This window comes from Sciurus carolinensis, chromosome 1 (assembly GCF_902686445.1).
Source record: "Sciurus carolinensis chromosome 1, mSciCar1.2, whole genome shotgun sequence".
Classification (NCBI taxonomy): Eukaryota; Metazoa; Chordata; class Mammalia; order Rodentia; family Sciuridae; genus Sciurus; species Sciurus carolinensis.
In genome coordinates, this window is record NC_062213.1 from 175,175,952 (window position 1) to 175,196,554 (window position 20,603).

A 20,603-nucleotide genomic window follows, 5' to 3' on the forward strand; every position below is an offset into this window, starting at 1 on the left:
AGAAGGACTTTTGGAAGCCAGAATCACAAACTCTTTCCAAGACATCTTGTCCAGTGTAGGCACTAAGACTTATTCTTACTTTTCTATACTTTTAAAGTATATGGCTATAAGAGGACACCCATGTCAGGGCCGTGGATATAGTTCAGTTCAGTTGGTAGAATGCTTGCCTCGCAAGTACAAGGTTCTGGGTTCAATCCCTAGCACAAAAAAAAAAAAAAAGAGAGAGAGAGAGAGAACACCCATGTTGATATTTTTAAGCCCTTTCTTTGGGACTGACCATAGACTGGCTAATTTCCTGCCTGAGTGAGTAAGAGCTGTGTTGCCAATTCCTGATCTTTTCAGGGCTTCAACAGTACAAATTAAGATTGCTTAACTTTTTGTATGTCTGGTTTAGGATTCAACTTTCTTGGATATACTAAATCTGTTATATCCTTCTGTTTTCTAGCTTCCAAATTTTTGTTTGTCATCTCTTCTCAGTGTCTTTGTCCTTGTGTCTTTAAAAACAAAGCAAGACAACTTTGCCATTGGATTGAGTTTTCAGAAGGGGTAGAAGTTAGTGCCTGTGTTTAATCTTTACTCAAAACACCGTTGCATTCATTTCAGTCTCAATACATATTTCTAATCATTCCCCTTCCATCCTTTCCTTTTCTCTTTCCCTTCATTTCCTTCTTCATTCAGTCTTGATTTTATGACTTCAGGCTTTTCCCTCCATACCCTCACTCATTGCCCTTTTGCTATGTCTGCCTATATTACTTTCAACTTTGGATTACTTTGAACATCTATTTTGTCTACTATTATGCTGGTTCCATTCAGATTTTCAGGGGAAATATTATTTGGTGATATACATTGGCACCACTATAAATTCATGGTTCCAATCTCAGTTGAACCCTCAGAACCACTCTGCATCCTTACACCTCCTGTCCTAGGCCAGCTTTCCTCATCACTCAACAACTGTTCATTCTAATATCACAAATTGGCCCTAGCCCCTCCCCTCCATGGAAAATTCTAGCTAATTAATACTGATGTCCCCAGCATACTACTCCTTGCATAATTTATCCTTACTCAGATCCACCTTCACTTCCTTTCCTGTAGCATTAGAGAAAGAAGCCTGGGACCAGTCTTTTTATATATGACTTTTACTCTCTCCTCTACTGCCACTGAAACCTTGCTCCATTAGCATTTCCAATACTCTTCCCAACCTTCAACCTTGTTCTCTATGATCTCTTTCCTCTAAATCTTTTAATCATTGCTTATAGAATGAAATATTCCTAAGGCCCTCGGTCACCTAACCATCCTTATTCCTCCAACATAATTCTATACTCAACACTATCACACTGCAGTAGAGAGTTGCTTGTAATTCTCTGACTTGTACATTCCTTTTAATTCCTCTGTTCTTTTATTTTCACCATTCAATGGTACTCCTTCAGTGAAAGTTAGGAGTGGCTATTCTCCCTGGCTAAATCTACTTTTCTTTTAGACTCAGCTGAAATATCACTTCTCTTTTTTTCTAACTTGTCCTGCAAAAGCAGAATTGTGCTTTCTTTATGCTTTCCTGTATACTGTGGTGATTTCTATGATACATCTGTAACACTATGTTGTTCTGCATAATACATTACATGAGGACAATGACTATATTTTATCTTTATAATCCTAATGTCTAATATATGGCTTAACATATAGTAGGACCCAAATATGTTTGTTGGAAGAAGACATTAATGGTGCCAGAGTGTCATCTTGTGTTTGAATGTGCTCTGGTGTGGATTTTTTATGGGCAGAACTGAGACCTTTTACTCTTGGGTCTCAGAGGAAGAGCTGTAGCAGCATCATTTTTACCATGTTCATTTGATCAAAGTAGTCTCAGGGCCAGCTCAGATTCATGGGATGGGAAAATAGACTCTACTTCTTGATGGGAAGAGCTTCAAAGTCACTTTACAAAAGGATATGGGTATGGAAAATTATAGCTTTGAAAAAAATTTACCACAGACCTAATTACCAAAAATTTTTAAGTGAGAAAATGGTATGGCACATTTGTCTTGGAAAAGATAACTTTGGATATAGTATGGAAAGTGGATTGGAGTTGGGTAAGAAAAAATGTAGAGAAACCAGGTTAGAGACAGTATTTTGGCAATCCAAGTGAGAAACAGTGGTAATTTGGACTAAAGTTAAGACTGGGACTTTATGGATTCATACATGTTGGAAGAAGTGGATGGATGTGGGTTGAGTAAAGGCACAGAAAGGAAAAGTTATAAACAAGGAACACTGAGTTACTCAGTCATTCTGAAACATAAGAATATGATATGAAAGTGTGCATTGTAAGTACAGGGAAGATTTAAGTAGAGTTTTGTTTTGTTTTGTTTTGTTTTGTTTTGTTTTGTTGCAGTATCGGGTATTGATCTCAAGGCCTTGCACATGCTAGGCAAATACTCTGAGCTACAGTTCCAGTCCTTTTTGTATTTTTTTTTTTTTTTTTTGCTTTGAGATAGGGTCTCTCCAAGTTCTCCTCAAACTTGCTGTCATCCCGAGTAGCTGAGATTACAGAAATGATCCCCCATACCTGGCCTAGTAGCAATTTTTGAAGCAAAAGCATTGTGAGTGATTAGAATAAAGGATTTATTATGCTATTGTGGAAGCTGGTAGAGTATGCATGCTGTTGTGTCTTTGTCTAATGTTGAACCTAGACCAACAGTCAGAAAGGAAAGCTGAATGTGAACAAGTGCAAGAACAAACAGGAACTCCAAAGACACCTTAAACCTACAAGAACGAACTGAAGCACACACTTGTCTCTCACTACCTTCAGCATCATTATTGTGAAATGATAGTGGGAAAAGCTAGGATCCTTTACCACAGGACTACACAATGTTTGGCTCAGAACTCAAGAGTTGCTGAAGGATATCTGACAGAATGTGGAAGAACTGCAGGTCTGGGTATTGTCCCATGCCTACTAGGTGAGCGAGCATATCAATAACATCATATACAAATTGCCGTAGTACTTGTCTCCATTCATTGACCTTCATAGCATAAAAATGTGACTATATAGCTTTATACAGCTTTATTTCTGGCTTTGAAATCTCACACAAAGTATCTCTTATTGCAGGCTATATAGTCCTGGCTATTCAGGGAGCTGAGGTAGTAGGATTACTTAAGCGCAGGAGTTCCACATGAGCCTGGGCAACATGGTGAGACCCCATCCAAAAAATAAATAAATAAAAATTTAAATCTCCTATAGCTGTTGCTAACTCAGAATCATTCAGGGAAGGTACTACATAATTCTGAATCAACTAAGTTAATGCATACAAAGCCATCATACCATAGGTATGTATTTCCTTAAGATAATAATCTTCCTTGGTTTTCCTCTGCCTAAGATACCAGTCCACACTCCTTAATGTGACCTCTTACAAGGCTGTCCATGACCTGGCCTTTGGCTACCTCTCTCTCTCCAGCTTTAGACTTTATCATCATATCCTGTTTTGATTTTTCATACTCCTTGGTGTTTGTACATACTGTTCCCTCAATCTAAAATATGCTTTTGTCTGCTAGCAAATTTCTCCTTGTCTTTTAGAATAAGCCTTATGAAGCTTATGAAGCTTGTAAAGCTTTATGCCCACTCCCTTAACTCACTGCATCCTCCTCTATACCAGTTTCATACATTATTTTATATACCACATTATACTATAACGTTTTTTAGCATGTAATCTTTCCTACTACATGTAAGCACCTAAGGGCAACATCTGTTTATTTCAACTGTGTATCTCAAATGAGGTACTTGGACCATGATAATAATATTAGTTATAATTTAATAAGTGCCTAACATATGACATGGACTATATGAGGCACTTCAAATCTGTAATTTTTAATTTTCCTAATAACTCTGCAATAGATGGGCAATAAGATAGACCTCCATGTTTGTTCTTCCACACTTTTTGAATCAATAAATTAATATTATCTAAGATTAAAAATTATGATTAGGGGCTGGGGTGTAGTTCAATTATAAAGTATGACCTTAGCATGTACAAGGCCCTGGTTTTAATCCCCAGCACCCCTACTCCCCCAAAAAAGTTATGATACTTTTCCAGCTTTCCCTTAAGGCTGTAGAACTTTTTCTTTAAATTAAATCTTATATGAAGGCCTACTATATAAAAAAGAGAACCCAGTGTTATTCTGGTTCAACCTTTCCAAACAGTACCTGAAAACACCTCAACAAAACTCTAGGATTCTGAAACACAAGACTCTATTGGAAAACTGGCTTGAAGAATGGTTGCATTGTATTTAGTGGCAAGACCAGAACTAGAACCCCAACTCTTAGTCTAGTGCTCTTTTTACTACACCAAGCTGCCTTTCAACTTTGATTTAGCTCACTCTTAAGCCAATGATATCACAGAGTGGAAGTGGTCATTAGTGTCAGGATGATTCTGTTCTTCTGCCTTTGCCTATAGATAGCTGTAACCTGAGACCTACTTCCTTTAGAATTTAGACTCATTCTCCCCAGTCTGCCTCAAGGTCTTGGTACCTGCTGTCTTCTCTACCCAGAGTGCTCATTTCAGTTTCTCCACCCTTTCACCTGGCTAACTCCTATTCTTCCTTCCTTCAGGTCTAAGCTTAAATGGAAAGCTTTCTGTCTTCTTCCAGCCTACACTGGGTTCCCTGTTACATGTTTCCATAGCATTCTGTGCTTTCCCTTCACATTATCGCACACTTGTAGTATTTTATTTTCTACTGAACTGTAAGCTGCAGGCAGGGCTCCTGTCCATTTTGTTCATTGCTAAATCATAAGTGTCTGACATATGGTAGCTCCCCAGTGAATATGGGTCGGAAACTATAACCTAGAGAAATGAAGTAATCTGCTTTTATTTTATTCATTTTTATTTATTCTTTGGTTTTGGTACTGGAAATCAAACCTAGGGCATCACATGTACTAAGCATGCACTTTACCACTAAGCTGCAACCCTAGCCCCTAATCTGCTTTTAACATGGACAAAAATCATTTCCTCTTGTTTTTCTGTTGGTACAGTGAAGAGTAGCCCTTGGAGTAGCACTTCTTAAGAATGCTTCCAGCTCTAGCAGCATCTGCTGCTTTGAGTCCAAGGGCTTTCACTTCAGAGCACTGCTTTTCTTGGAGAAGGCCTTAGTACACAGTGTTACAGTTCACTTTGCTGAATAGGCAGGTCTCTAATTTGATAACTCCATATGCAACTCCTGACCACTTACAGTGCCACCAGAATCATGCTTGTACAGTGGTATGGCAGGTGCCTTTCCATTGCAGCAAGCGCCAGCTAGCCATGCGATAATGTGGTTGTCCCAAAATTTCTCATTAGAATTGTAGATAGCTAGTGAGTAACCATGTTTCGTAGGTCATTCTCTTTCCTGTAGTTCTGAGCTACCTTGGTTATTTCAAGCATTTCTTGGTCTCTAATTTTTTTCTAAATTGTAATATTTCTGCATCAGGGAATTAACTTTGACTTTTCTAATGGGAGAGAAGATATTTCTTTATTGGGACAAGTTTAAAACTACCAAATAAAGTAAGAAGAGATTATCTGAAGGTCTTCAAATAGAGAAAGGAGTTGTTGAACTGAACACTTCAATATAACTAAGTTATCATAGGAGGTTTTTATCCTCATTGATATTGTTCTTCTGGCTTGATTGTTTCGAGCTGGCATCTGAATTCAGGAGCCATCTGTGACATTTAGTTTACTTGTTAACAGTCATATTTATGTAAAGAAATGCCTGTAATAAAATTTCTCTTATATTTTGAGTTTTCGTTCAACTGAGTTTTCCTCATTCTATTCCCACCCCTTGCTATTCTGTTCCTAAACTTTGAACTCAACTCGGTTTGACACATCATTCTATTCTTTATGAACTTTGGACCTCTAAAGTAATAGTTTTGTCTTTCATGGACATATTTCTTTTTTTTCAGGGTGTCTTTCTGAACCGTATTTTTTCCCCTGTAGCTCTGTAGTTCTATAGATAACTTGTTTTGTACAATACTTTTTGTAGGACATATATTAATATTAGGAGTAAATTTGGGTACATCTTGCTCCTTGAACTCTTTGACATTTAAAAGTAATCTGCTGAAAACAGGCAACTGCTGCTTTGGGAACATTTAACATCAACAGACAACATGATCATATATGTAGAAAATGCCAAGGAATCCATAAAATTACTGGAACAAGTAAAAAAGATTCAGCAAGGTTTATATTGCTGAATATAGTTTAATATACAAAAATGTTATATATCTGTATAGTAGCATTGAATGACCCCAAAATTAAATTTTAAGAAAACAATTCCATTTACAATAGCATCAAAAAGAAAAAAAATTAGAAATAAATTTTATGGAAAAAGGGCAGGATTTATATGCTGAAAACTACAAAACATTGCAAGAGAAATTAAATAAAATTTCAATATGTGGAGACACATTTCATGTTCCTGGGATGGGAAACACAGTATTGTTAAGAGGGCAATTCTCCCCAAATTGATCTGTAGATTCAATACAAACTGCATAAGAATCCCAAGAGGATTTTTGCAGAAATTGATATGCTGATCCTAAAAGTTATATGAAAAGGCAGAAGACTTAGAATAGCCAAAACAGTTTTGAAAAAGAACAAAAGTTGAGTCTGATTTTTACCTGAAATATCAAGGCAACTGATGGGCCAAGGATAGTCTTTTACACAATTTGTGCTAGAAGAATTTGATACTCACATGCAAAAAGATCAGTTTAGAACCTTACTTCACTCCATACACAAAGATGAAAATAGAGTACAGACCTAATTTAAGAGCTAAACTATAAAGATTTTAAAAGAAAACTAGGAGAAAAATCTGTGTGAACTTGAGTTAGGCCAAGACTTCTTAGATATAACACCAAAAACATACTTCATAAAAGAAAAAATTAATATATTCTAAGACTTTTTGGCCAGGCATGGTGGCACATGCCTGTATTCCCAGCAACTCAGGAGGCTGAGGCAGGAAGACTACAAGTTTTGTCAGGCTTAGCAACTTAGTAAGACCCAAAGCAATCTGTCTGGAAAAAAAAAAAAAAAGACTGGGAATATAGCTTGATGGTAAAGTGCACCTAGGTACAATCCCCAGTACAAAAAAATAAAAAAATAAACTTTGAACCTCAAGATACTTTTAAGAGAATAAAAAAATAAGAACTCCTATAACTTACAGTTCAGCAAAATGACTAACAACTCAATTTCAAAATGGGCAAAAGAATTTAATGGCCATTTGGCCAAGATATATAAATTGCTAAGAAGCACATGAAAAGACTCTCAACATCAGTAGTTATAGGAAAATGTGAATGAAAGTCATGATGATATTCTACCACATATCCACTAGAATGACTATATTTTTTTTTAATGTAAGAAAACAGGAAAAAAAAATCTTAGAGATAAGAGAACAGATAAGTGATTACCAGAGAGGGTAAGAAAAGGGGACTGATTGATTACAAATAGTCATGTGAAGTTTTGGGACTTTAGGGGGGAACTTGTTTTTTGTTTTGGGGGGTTTTGTTTTTTTCAGGGGGCGGTTTGTACCAGGGATTGAACCCAGTAGGTGATGGGTTCACATCCCCATACCTTTTTTTGTTTTATTTTGAAACAGGGTCTCCCTAAAGTTGCTTAGAACCTGGCTGAATTGCTGAGACTGGCCTCAAACTTGGAATCTTCCTGCCTTAGCCTCCCAAGTCATTGGGATTACAGGCATGCACCACCATGCCTGGCTTCATATAAGATTTACATGAGTAATAGAATTGTTATTTAAATAGATTATGATGATAGTTGTACAACTTTGTAAGTTTTCTAGAAATCACTAACTAAAACAGGTCAACTTTATGGTATGTAAATTACACTTTAATAAGGCTGTTTTCTTTTTTAAGACACTATAACAAAGTAATCTGTCAAATTCAGATCATGGGTATTCCACAAAATAGATGACTCATTCTAACAGATCAGTGACTTGATGGGGGAATAAGAACAGGAAAATTTTATAAATTTTTTAAGTGAAATAACCAAATGCAGTGTGAGACCTTGAATGGATCCTGATTCAAACAAAGGACAAATCTGAAATATAGATTGGATATTAGATAACGTTATGAGATCATTGATAATTTTATTGGGTATAGTAATGACATAATGATTATACTTTAACATCCATTCTTATCAGCTAGAAATGCATATTCCACATACTGAAGTATTTATAGATAAAATGTTATGTCTGGAATTTGCTTTAAAATACTGTTAGGCAGGCTGGGTCTATAAATTAATAAAATAAAGGCATTGTGTCCATCTACAACTAAAAAATTTTTTTACAAACTAAAAATAAAAAAATAAATAAACATTTGATCCAGAAATTCTACTTCTGGTAGCATGAATCAGATCATCTCAGCAAGTGTTTGTACTGGGTGACCGCCCTGGGAACGACTTCAATATCCAACAGCTGATTAGGCACAAACCAAACTCGGTCTTTTCTCCTTCTGTGGTTTGAATGTGTCCCCCAAATGTGATACACTTCCCCAAAGTCACTTGTCAGTGGATTCGAGAGGTGGCACTTGGGAAAGTTGTTAGACATGAGGCTGTGTTCTACTGGATGGACTAATCCACTCATGGATTAAAGGGTTAGGGATTAACGGAATCATAAATTATGTGGGAGTGGCTTTGCTGTGAAAGCTAGCACTCTCTGGCTTGCTGTCTGTCTCACCACGCAATGCCCTCCATTATGCTATGATGCAGCAGGAAACCCTTCCCAGATGCCAGCATGACCATGTTCCTGGATTTCCTGCCTCCAGAACCTGAGCTAAATAAACTTCTCTTCTTTATAAATTAAAAATAAATAAATAAAATAAAGTACTGTTAGGCGATGGGGCATAGCTCAGTGGCACTTGCCTAGCATGCAGAAGGCCCTGGGTTCTATCTGCACTACTGCAAAAATAAATAACCTGTATTAGTTTGCCAGTATTGCCACAGCAAAGTACCACAAACTAGTTTAGAGCAACAGAAATTTATTGTCTTATAATTCTGGAGGCAAGAAGTCCAAAATCCAAGATATCAACAGGGCTGGTTCCTTGGGGCTGACAGGGAGAATCTGTTCCATGTCTCTCTCCTAGCTTCTGGACACTTCAGGCATCTTTGGCTTATAAATGGCATTCTCCCTGTATCTTCACATTGTCTTCCCTTTGTGTCTGCATTTGTGTCCAAATTTCCCTTTTTATAAGGACACTAATTATAATGAATTAACACCCCTTTAGTGATTTTATCTTAAGTTGATCTCCAAAGACCATATATGCAAATAATATTTCACACCCACTGAGGTACTGAGGGATAGGACTTCAACATCTTTTAGGGATAGAAACAATTCAACCCATAATAAAACTATAGTAAAAAATGTAAAAGTTTGACAGAATGTTAATTGTTGAATCGGTTGATGGGTGCATAAAAATGTATCCCTCATTTTGTATATGTTTGAAATTTTCCTTACTAAAAAATATTCTAAGCCAGTTTCGTGGCACATGCCTATAATCCCAACAACTTGGCAGAGGGGAAGATCATAAGTTCAAGGCCAGCCTGAGCAACTTAGTGAGACCCTGTCTCAAAATAAAAAGTGCAAAATAATTAGTGCAGCCACTCTGGAAAGCAGTGTGGAGATTCCTTAGAAAACTTGGAATGGACCCACCATTTGACCCAGCTATCCCACTCCTCGGCCTATACCCAAAGGACTTAAAATCAGCATACTACAGAGATACAGCCACAACAATGTTCATAGCTGCTCAATTCACAATAGCCAGATTGTGGAACCAACCTAGATATCCTTCAATTGATGAATGGATAAAGAAACTGTGGTATATATATACAATGGAATATTACTCAGCCATAAAGAATAATAAAATTTTGGCATTTGCTGGCAAATGGATGAAATTGGAGAATATCATGCTAAGTGAGATAAGCCAATCTCAAAAAACCAAAGGACGAATGATCTCGCTGATAAGCGGATGATGACACATAATGGGGGTGGGAGGGGGGCAAGAATGGAGGAAGGAGGGACTATAGAGGGAAAAGAGGGGTGGGAGGGGTGGGGGGAGGAAAAAATAACAATGAATCAAACATCATTACCCTATGTAAATGTATGACTACGCAAATGGTATGCTGTTACTCCATGTACAAACAGAAACAACATGTATCCCATTTGTTTACAATAAAAATAAATTTAAAAAAAAATATTTGTGTGTTGTGTGGCACCGGGGATTGAACCCAAGGATGCTCTACCACTGAGCTACATTCCAGCCCCTTTTTTAAAATTTTATTTTGAGACAAGGACTCACTAAGTTGCCCTGCTGACTTTAGATTTGTGGTCCTCCTGCCTCAGCCTCCTATGTAACTGGTATGACAGGTGTGTGGCACTGTACCAGGCTATAAACTGATTTTTTAATTGTTGTTTTAATTATTTGACCTGTTGGTTTTGTTCTATTTAAAATGTGTTTTACTTCCCTCAAAAATTTAAACTTTACAAATACAAATGCTAAAATCCACAACTTATTCTTTTAAAAACATGTCTGTAAAATAACTCAGAGGAGCCAGATGCAGTGGTACACACCTGTAATCCCAGTAGTGCAGGAGGCTGAGTTAGAAGGATTGCAAGTTGGAGGCCAGCTTCAGCAATTTAGTGAGGCTGTAAGCAACTTAGCAAGACCCTATCTCAAAGTAAAAAATAAAAAGGGATAGAGATGTGGCTCAGTGGTTAAGTGCCCCTGGGTTCAATCCCCAGTACCAAAAATAATAATAATAACACACAGGTATTCCTTGTGTTCCTGATGGCTTAAATTGTCCTGGGCATTCTAGACTAGTATCTTTGCCCATTGTCCTGTTCTGCTTTTCTAAGATCTTTTCCTCACCACCTCCTTTTAATTTTCTTGTAGATATTTTTTAAAGTATATAGAAGAATTTTTTTGTTACAGAAAAGGAGAAAAGATGTGGGGGGGGCTCTTCAATTATCTTATAGACTTTGAAGTTTAAACTGTTTCTTTGTGCTTTTATTTTCATTTTATCTTTGAAAGGACTCCCACAGATTTTTTTATATACTTTTTTTTTATGACAAGCGACTTTTTCTATGTTGGCATTTTTTTTTTACATACAATTATAACTATTTCTAAATGTCTTAATTCCATTTGTTGGTTTCATTCCTTATTATATACAAACCCAAAACAGTATCCTGGGAGTAAGCCAGTTACCCAGATTTCCCTGGTGGATCTTGGAAGTTTTTTTTTTTTTTTTTTTTGTTTAAAATATCAATCTTGGGCTGGGGGTGTAGCTTGCATGAGACCCTGAGTTCAAACCCCAGCACCACAAAAATAAATAAGAAAAATAAAATAAATCTTTAGTTCTAATATTATTCAAAGGCAATAAAATGAAACAAAGAAACTTCCTTTTTTTAGCAATTTAAATGTCATTAGTGTCCCAGTTCCAAATCACTACATATTTAATGTGAAAGAAAAAAGAAATCACCAAATTACCCATCTCCATTCCTTCACCATATCCCAAATTTATAACCAGTTAAATCTATATCTTTAAGAATGCCAGTTAAGTCAGGCACAGTGACATATGCCTGTAATCCCAGCAGCTTGGGAGGCTGAGGCAGGAGGATTGTGAGTTCTAAGCCAGCCTCACAGCCATTTAGCAAGACCCTTAGCAACTTAGTGAGACCCTGTCTCAAAATTAAAAAGAAAGAAAGAAACAAACAAATATATATAAAGGCTGGGGATATGGCTCAGTGGTTAAGTTCCCCTGGGATCAATTCGCAGTATCAAAAAAAGATAAAGTGCTATATGAATATTAGTGCCATCTGTAACTAGGGATTGATAATAGTTAAGACTGTGATCATTCACTTTTAAGTTATTCTTATCCTGGCTGTACAAGTTGACCTCAACAATAAAAATGAGAGTAATATATCTATATCAGAAGTGATTTGCGAGAATTAAATAATAGTATATGATTTAAAAATTGTAAAATAGGAGATGAACAAAAGAGTGCAACTAACCAAATTGGTTAGATGAAGGGAGAGAATTATCAGAATATGAACCTAAAAGGTCCACAACTAGACAACCACACTCACATTTGCTAAAATCTATTTTCTGAGGAATTTTTTAGCATTTGGGGTTCTCAGAAAGTTAGGATTTCTTTACTTTCCTTCACCCTCATTGTGTACATTGATTGGCTTGTGTGTTGTGTTATGTGTGGGATTCGCAAGTCTCTAACTCCTCTATTACCCTTTTGAAAATATTTCTGCCCCCTTTTCCCAAAAGAGTAAAAGCCCCTAGTGGTATACCTTAATTTATATAAGTACTTCCAGGATTTCTAGATCCCTTGAGAATAATTTTCCTTAAAACTATAAGCCAGTCAAAGTACAGGAACACAGAAGAAAGATTACAACTGGACAGCTATAACTGGAATCTCCATTTTTTTCACCCCACTCTTTCCCACTTCTCCCGAGCTATTTGTTTTCATTAAATACTAAGATGACCTGGGATATTGCAAACCTGGCATTTTTTAAAAGCTGAAATCAGAGATGGCAGACTAAAATAGCAACTAACTCAATGCCTTAATTTGATATAACATATTCATTTCTTTATTTATTCAACAACTATTTAATTGGACATTCTGTCAGGCACCATGCTGAGTGCTAAGTCTATAAAGATGAATCTCTGTTCTCTGCTGCATTTCAGCCTAGTGAGAGTGAAATAAATATGCTATTCCATTATTGTATGGTAAGTTATCTGGTAGAGATAGGCACTGAGTACTGTGGAAGCACTGACTTGGATTGTAAGTGGAGGTTTCCTGGAGGAAATTATCTGGGGTGAGTTCTGTTGGGTGAGTGAGATTAAGGAGTTAGGAGTTTTCATAGAATTCTGCTTCATCTATGAATATGGAATAATATGTGTCCGATCTTGGAGGTAAAAGAAAACATAGCTAAAGTGTGGCCTTCAGAAAGTGGAATAATTAAGGGAGAGGCAGGAAAATGTTAGTTACAAGAATTGTGAGTAGGAGTTTGTGATAGAATAGAAGGTGGATTGTCAGTGATTTGATGTCTTGCCAAATTACCTTAAAGCCTCTGAGAGGTGCAGCCCATATAGCCCAACTTGTAGAGTGCCTGTCTCGCATGCTCAAGGCCCTGGTTCGAATCCCCGGCACTGTGGGATTGTGGAAATTACAAGCCTCTGAGAGTATGAGGGGAGGGCTTCTAGAGAGAACTATTATGTGGTAGGATCAAAGCTGGTGTCCACCATCCTGGTCTCCCCAGGGTGGGGTGTAGGTGGCATGGCTCTCACCCTTAAACACTTCCAGATGCCTACTACCTGATGGTAAAATGGAACCCCTGTTACCTGATTATGAGCCTCTTCTTTCCCCCCTTTTTTTTTTTTTTGCAGGTTCCCTAGAATACACTTCCATACAGGCCTTGTGGATGCCCATCTCTACTGCTTGAAAAAATATGTTGTGGATTTCCTAATGGAAAACAGGTAAGAAGGTGGGAGATAGACTTTCTTTCTTCCTTCTTCCCCCACTTCTTGTTTTCTTTCCTTCCTTTCTTTTTTCCTTTCCTTTCCTTTCTTTTCTTTCTCTCCCTCCCTTCCTTCCTTTCTTCCTTCCTTCCCTTCTTCCTTGTATTTGGGATCACACCCAGGGCTTTGCACATACTAGGCAAGGGTGACATCACTAAACTATCACCACCCCACTACAGGCTTAAACCTTCTTAATGTTAAAATACCAGTTTATATAAATTACACATTGATTGTCACTTTTGTTTTGGAAACGAAATAGTATTGTCTGCATGTTATTTATTTTGCCCATACCAAAGGGTCTCTTGTTTATGTTTTGAAAACCTGTGTTATAATAAACCAGCAAAATAATTCTTTAGAATTTACCCTACCAGGCACAGTGGCACACACCTGTAATCCCAGCTACTCAGGAGGCCAAGGCAGGAGGATCCCAAGTTTGAAAACAGCCTGGGCAATTTAGCTAGACCCTTTCTCAAAATATAAAATATTTTGTGCTGAGGTAGAGCACCCCTGGTTCAATCCCCAACACAGGAAAAACAAAACAACAACAACAACAACAACAACAACAAGGGTAAGCTTCCCAGCTCTTATGCTGTTTTGTCTCCAAGAACATTTCCTTCCCCTAGGCAATTATCCTCTAGATAGGCCCTCTTAGCAAAGGGCTGGAGACTTTTTTTTCCCTAAAAGAGGGAAAAAGAACAGCAAGTCTCAAACCAATTTTAGAGAATAACCTCCCTTCTGGGTGAACTGTCATCAATGCAGGCAAACAAATTTTGGTATTTTTTTCTTATTTTGCTTTGAGAATAGATTTATGGACCTTAAATACTTTCCACAGACTTTATCTGGTACACCACAGAACTTGGGTTTCCAAAGAGAAAAATTCCTTTTTGATTGAACTCAGGTATACTCTACCACTTAACTACATCTTAACTGATCTTGTTTTGTATATGCTACTCTCATAATTTCATCTTTAAATATTTCAGTATATATCTTTAAAATAAAGAACTCTTTAAAAAATACCTCAGTACCATTACCACTTCTAAAAAAAATACTAATGATACTTAGTATTATCAAATAGGATTGTGGCAGAGACACAGGCAATTTTGCACCAAAACTAGCTTCATCTTGCCTGCTATAGCTTAATTTTAGCCACTACCAGTGCTGTTCCCACACCTGGCAAATATAGTGCAGTGATATGTGCCATAAGGATAGGCCTGAGGTTGGTGTTATAACTGTCACTCTGTCCAGAAGTTCTGTCGAATGGGATTTTCCCAGAGTCTGGTATAATAAAGAGTGATACAAAACCTTAACTCTATCTACCTCCCCATCTCAAGATCTGTTAGAGACACTTTTCTCTTTCTTTTTCCTATCTATCTTTACCTCTCAGAGTTTCTAGAATCAAAGGTCATGTATTAAAAATTGGTAAATTTTAATATATTGGAAAAGCTGCAAAGTCATAGTGGGGTGATTTAGAATGGTACTTGAGAGAGATTCTTTATTCTTGGCTAGAATAATGGAGGTCTTTGAGAAATTCTGGAAGATGAGATTTAAATAGGTTGGTGGTAGGTAGCAATGTGTAGAATGCCTTGAAGACTGAGCATGGAGTTACAAACTTTTAAACAGACAGTCTTGGCCAAGTGCAGTGGCACACACCAGTAGTCCAGCTAATCAGGAGGCTGAGGCAAAAGAATTGCTTGAGCCTGAGAGTTCGAGGACAGTCTGGGCAACGTAGCAAGACCCTGTCTCAAAAATAAATAAATAAAAATAAAAAGTACAACTCAACAGTCTTATATGAAATGAGCAGTGATACAGCCTGGCAGGAACAGATCATTGTACATGGGAAAGAGATTGCTTCAAGTTAAGTAGGAGTCCTTATATAATAATCTTGTCATGAAGTGATGAATCCTTTAGGAATGGAAAAGAAAGAGTAAACCTAGGAAATACAACTTCAAGAAAGTTGTGCTTCAACAATCCTTTGTTATATTTCACCTAAAAATATTAATATTAGTAGAAAGTTAAAATATTCTACTCCATGTTCCTTGTATAGAAAACTTCAAATCTTCTATTAAATTATGTTTATCTTTTGTTTCTTGTTACATGTTAACATCTCCCATCCAAATCGTCCAAATTCTGGTTTGTTTTTGTTGTTTTTGTTTGGCGGGTACTGGGGGTTGAACCCAGAGGCACTTTATCATTGAGCTACATCCCCAGACCTTTTTATTTTGAGACAGGGTCTTGTTAAATTGCTCGGAATCTTGCTTCTGAGGCTGGCCTTGAACTTGTAATCTTCCTGCCTCAAGTCACTGACATTACAGGTATGTGCGACCACACCCAGCCCATCCAAATTCTTTGAGAATGGAACAGATACCTTACCTGGATTGGCAAGGCATTCAGTGTACACTTGGTTAGTGGGAGAAAGGAGTTATAGTGCAAACAACAGATGTAATTTAGTACATCTGTGAAAGAAAAGACACAGATATCTGCATTTGACTAAGCAGAAAAGCTATAGGGAGACCTGTGGGAATAAGAAAATCTGTACCCTCTTAGACCAGAAGTTTAGTAACTGAACTATACACCTGTTTTAAAGGTTTTTTTGTTTGACTGGGTATGGTGGTGCACACTTGAAATCTGAGCAACTTGGGAGGCTGAGGCAGGAGGATTACAAATTTGAGACCAGCCTCAGCAATTTAGCAAGACCCTCAACAGTTTAGCAGGATCCTTTCTCAAAAAGGACTGGGGATGTAGCTTAATGGTAAAGTGCCCCTGGGTTCCACCCTAATATAAAAAAAAAAAAAAAAAAAAAAAAAAGTTTGTGTTTTTTGTGGTGCTAGGTATCTAACCCAGAGCCTTGTGCATCCAGGCACACTCTATCTCTACCTCTGAGCTACACTCCTAGCCCTTGGAAGTTTTTTTATCCAATTCTGAATAAAATATGAAGATGAATGTACCAAAGAATTCTCTTGAACATTGTAATTCAAAATGTATATCCAGAGCCAGAGCAGAACTTAGATTGAGTATTGTGATAGTGATGCCTCTTGATGCTCAGTAGTGAGCTAAAGGTTCCTCCCTCATTTTCAGCGTTAGCTGAAGTAAGCCTAAGGAAGCTGGTCTCTTCGGAGATCTAGAAGCCCAGACATTGGCCCAGTTCTTTGCTTGCCTTAGGAGGTGTTATACCAAAATAGAGACCTGAGTCAGGGTCCTAGACAAACACTGGTCCAATGAAGGAATCAAGCAATATGCTGTCTTCCTGAGCTAATGCCACAGGAGACAGGCAGTGTATACCAGGAGTAGTCCTGATTTCTGTTTAGCAAAGAATTCCAGGGAGAAAATTTAAAAAAAAAGGTATTTCTCTTCCTTTCCCTAACCTGCTAGGCCTGCTAGTGCCTAGAGAAGATCAATCTTTTTTTTAAATCAATTATCCTCCCTACTCTACCCTCAAGATTAATCTTAAAAGGAAGAATTGAGTACTTCCTTCTTGTCCAGAATAATATAAAATTATAATCAACCTCTTTTAGTGTTAGAATCAGATCCTGCTGTGCAATACTTACAGTCTTGGAATATGGCCTTCATAGCAGGGAGATAAAAAAGAGAGATGAAAATTACCTTGAACAGCAACAACCATGTACCAGGTACTATTACTAGACTGAGTGCTTTTCACATTATCAGTTCATTCAGTCTTTAAAATAATTCTTGAGCTGGGAGTGCAGCTCAGTGGCAAGAGTGCTTGCCTAGCATGCACATGGCCCTGGGTTCAATCCCCAACACTACAAAAAAAAAAAGTTATTTAATTAAGTTCTCTCATTTGGTATTATCTTCTTCATATTATAGAGGCAGAAGATGAGGCTTAAGTCATTTGCTTCTGCTGGGGTATAACTTAGTGGTAAACTGCTTACTTTGTATGGTGAGTATGCTAATCCCCGTAGCTCCACTGTATCATACAACCAGAGCCTCAACAAAATCAGTCACCACTGATGACTTGATTGCTAGCAATATATACCACAGATATTAGGTATCTGTATTACAGAGATATACACATACACGCACACACGCACACACATACCTGGAAAGATAATAGAACAGTCATAATTTCCTAGCCTGAGCTATGTAAGGATACAGAGAAGAAAAGATGGGCCCCACAAAGTGAAGTGAGGAGTTCGGGGTAGGCAGCCATACAGCAAGGTCAGAATCAGGATGATAATTAAAGCCACATGCAAACTGAAGTTATGGAATAGCTATAAAGCACAGGAAAGCAAAATAGATATAAACAGCATAAATAAAGGACCATGTAGTACCATTAGAGATAGGCAATGGTTGCCTTGGTTATTGTTTTTGTTTTTTGTGGTTTGGTTTGGTTTGGTTTGGTTGGTTTTGACAGGGATGATTTTGTTTGCTTTGCTTTGCTGTGTGTGTGTGTGTGTGTGTGTGTGTGTGTGTGTGTGTGTGTGTTGTGGTTTTTGTTTTGTGGGGTTTTTTGTGGATTTTTTTGTCTGATAGTTTTGGTTTTTGGTGGTAGTGGAATTTAACTCAGGGATGCTCTAAGCATTGAGCTATATTCCCAGCCCTTTTCATATTTTATTTTGAGAGAGATAAATGTACCAAAGAATTCTCTTGAATTTACTAAATTGCAAAGTTGGGCTTGAGCTTACAATTCTCCTGCCTCAGTCTCCCAAGTAGCTGGGATTACAGGAGTGTGCCACCTTGCCAGATAGTTCTTTATTGTTGAGTTCAAACATTGATGTAGATTTGCTAGTTTGTTTCCTGGCCTTCAATATTCTAGAGATTGCATGGTAAGCCCTTTACTTCAATAACAAACAAAATTAAGCAAATACTATATTAAACTTATCTGTTTAAAAAACAGGTGAGTTTTTATTTTTAAGCCTAAGAATAAAGCATAGAGTTAACTCAGCAATTGCCTTTTCTTCCCAATTATAGCTCTGCTAAGAGAAAAGGCAAGAAACCCCAAACTTTTAGTCCTCTGTACATTTTAATTCCAGGCCCTATAAAAGTAGGTTTTCTGTTCTACCTCTTTCTTTTTTAAAAAACATTTTTTTAGATGTTGATAGACCTTTATTTATTTGTTTTTAATTTTAGACCTTTACTTTTCATTCATTTATTGATATGTGCCTCTGAGAATTGAATCCAGTGCCTCGCACATGCTAGACAAGCACTCTACCACTGAGCCACAACCCTAGCCCATGTTCTACCTCTTTCTTAACTAATCCTTTGAAGAACTGAGATGAAGAAGACATTTAGGGGATTTTGAGTCTCTTTTGATTTGCTTACTGTGTTTCAGTTTTCCATTTCTATAACAAAATACCTGAGATTACCAACTTATAAAGAGTAAAGATTGGGAGCCGAGCCGAGCTGGTCAGGATGATCACGGACGTGCAGCTCGCCATCTTCGCCAACATGCTGGGCGTGTCGCTCTTCTTGCTTGTGGTTCTCTATCACTATGTGGCGGTCAACAATCCCAAGAAACAGGAATGAAAGTGGCGCTTTCTCCGCCCCAGGGTTCCAGGACATAGGCTGAGGCAAGATGGAGGGTGTGAGGGGCCTTCACACTTCACTTCATCCCTTCTACCCATCACAACATACAAAGCAACTACACCTGGATTTTTCCAAACAACTTTTATTTCCTCAAAGTCTTCCTTAACCCTATGGAACAAGAAGCTGCCACTGAATAGGGCCCAGTATAGGGGCTGCTTTTCTACTCCCTCCCCTCCCCCCAATACAAAAATATATTAAAAAAAAAAGAGTAAAGATTTATTTGGGCTTATAGTTTGGAGGTTCCAGGCTATGATTGGTTGACCCTTTTGCTTTGAGCCTATGGTAAGGTAGCAGCACATCATGGCAGGAGTGCATGGCAGAACAAAACGGTTTGTGTATTGCCAGGAAGCAAAAAAGAGCAAAGAAGAGACTGGAATCCCACAATCCCCTTAAAGGACATGACTACCCCCATACCAAGATCTCTCTGTAGGACCCATCTCTTAAAGATTTTACCACCTCCCATTAGCACCACCTTGGGAACAAGTCCTTAACATATGGGCCTTTTGAAGGACATTCAAGATCCAAACTAAAGCACTTACAAGATAAAAAGCCAGAATGTATACAAGGACAAATTTTTTCCTTTGTGATGGACCTCAATTTTAAGCTTCCCCTGGAATCTTGGGTCTACAAGGAAGGTGAGATCTCAGATAAAGGCAAAATGCTAAAAATACCAGGTATAACCAGAATTAATAATGATGTGTTTTTTCAAGTATTGAATTTTTAAAATATTTTTTAAGTTGTTGATGGATCTTTATTTTACTTATTTATTTATATGCAGTGCTGAGAATGGAATGCAGTGCCTCACACATGCTAGGCAATAGAGACAGAGTCTCACTGAGTTGCTTAGTGTCTCACCATTACTGAGGCTGGCTTTGAACTCTCAGTCCTCCTACTTCAGTCTCCTGAACCTCTGGGATTACAGGCATGTACCACCATGCCCAACTAGGAAGCTCTATTTTTTTTTTTTTTTCCTAGGTTCTAGGGATTGAACCTAGGACCTTGTGCTTGACAGGCAAGCACTCTACGAACTGAGTTATATCCCCAGCCCAGAAAGCTCTTATTTTTTAATATGCAAAAATCAGAATAAATTATTGCCAGGAATCTGGCCTAGAGGGATGATACTTGATCATTTTCACATATGCTCATTTATTTGAATAAATATTTATTTAGTACAGACTACATATTTATTGGTAGAGTGCTATTAAGCAAAGGATTATAAATCCTATGGAAACAGATGTAAGCACAGAATACTCATATGGTATAGTGGAAAAGGCTATGGGCATTGGCATAGATCTGGAATAAGTTTCAGTTCTATCATTTAAAAGCCTGTATTAGGGCTGGACTTGTAGCTCAATGGTAGAGTGCTTGCCTAGCATGTGTGAGGCACTGGGTTTGATTCTCAGCACCACATATAAATAAAATAAAGGTCCACTGACAACTAAAAATAAAAATAAAAACTGTACTAACCTTGGACAAAATAGTTAACCTCTTTTTTTTTTTTTTTCCCCAGTACTGTCACTTG

General features: G+C 37.5%; 2 protein-coding genes across 4 annotated transcripts in view; both read left to right on the forward strand.

The window, feature by feature from the left end:
* Positions 1-20,603, forward strand: part of Eif2b3 (eukaryotic translation initiation factor 2B subunit gamma) — a 128,630-nt gene that overhangs the window by 75,656 nt on the left and 32,371 nt on the right. For all 3 annotated transcript variants that reach the window (XM_047566686.1, XM_047566704.1, XM_047566695.1), the window contains exon 6: positions 13,406-13,495. In XM_047566686.1, coding sequence (XP_047422642.1) covers positions 13,406-13,495 — 90 coding nt within the window. The remainder of the gene's footprint in view (positions 1-13,405; positions 13,496-20,603) is intronic.
* LOC124994610 (dolichyl-diphosphooligosaccharide--protein glycosyltransferase subunit 4) lies at positions 18,866-19,276 on the forward strand. The gene has a single exon (XM_047566728.1). It carries the CDS (start codon positions 18,908-18,910, stop codon positions 19,019-19,021), a length of 114 nt encoding a protein of 37 aa, XP_047422684.1. The 5' UTR covers positions 18,866-18,907; the 3' UTR covers positions 19,022-19,276.

Excerpts from the sequence above, each read along its gene's own strand:
- LOC124994610 (XM_047566728.1), top strand. The coding sequence starts at position 18,908 with ATGATCACGGACGTGCAGCTCGCCATCTTCGCCAACATGCTGGGCGTG.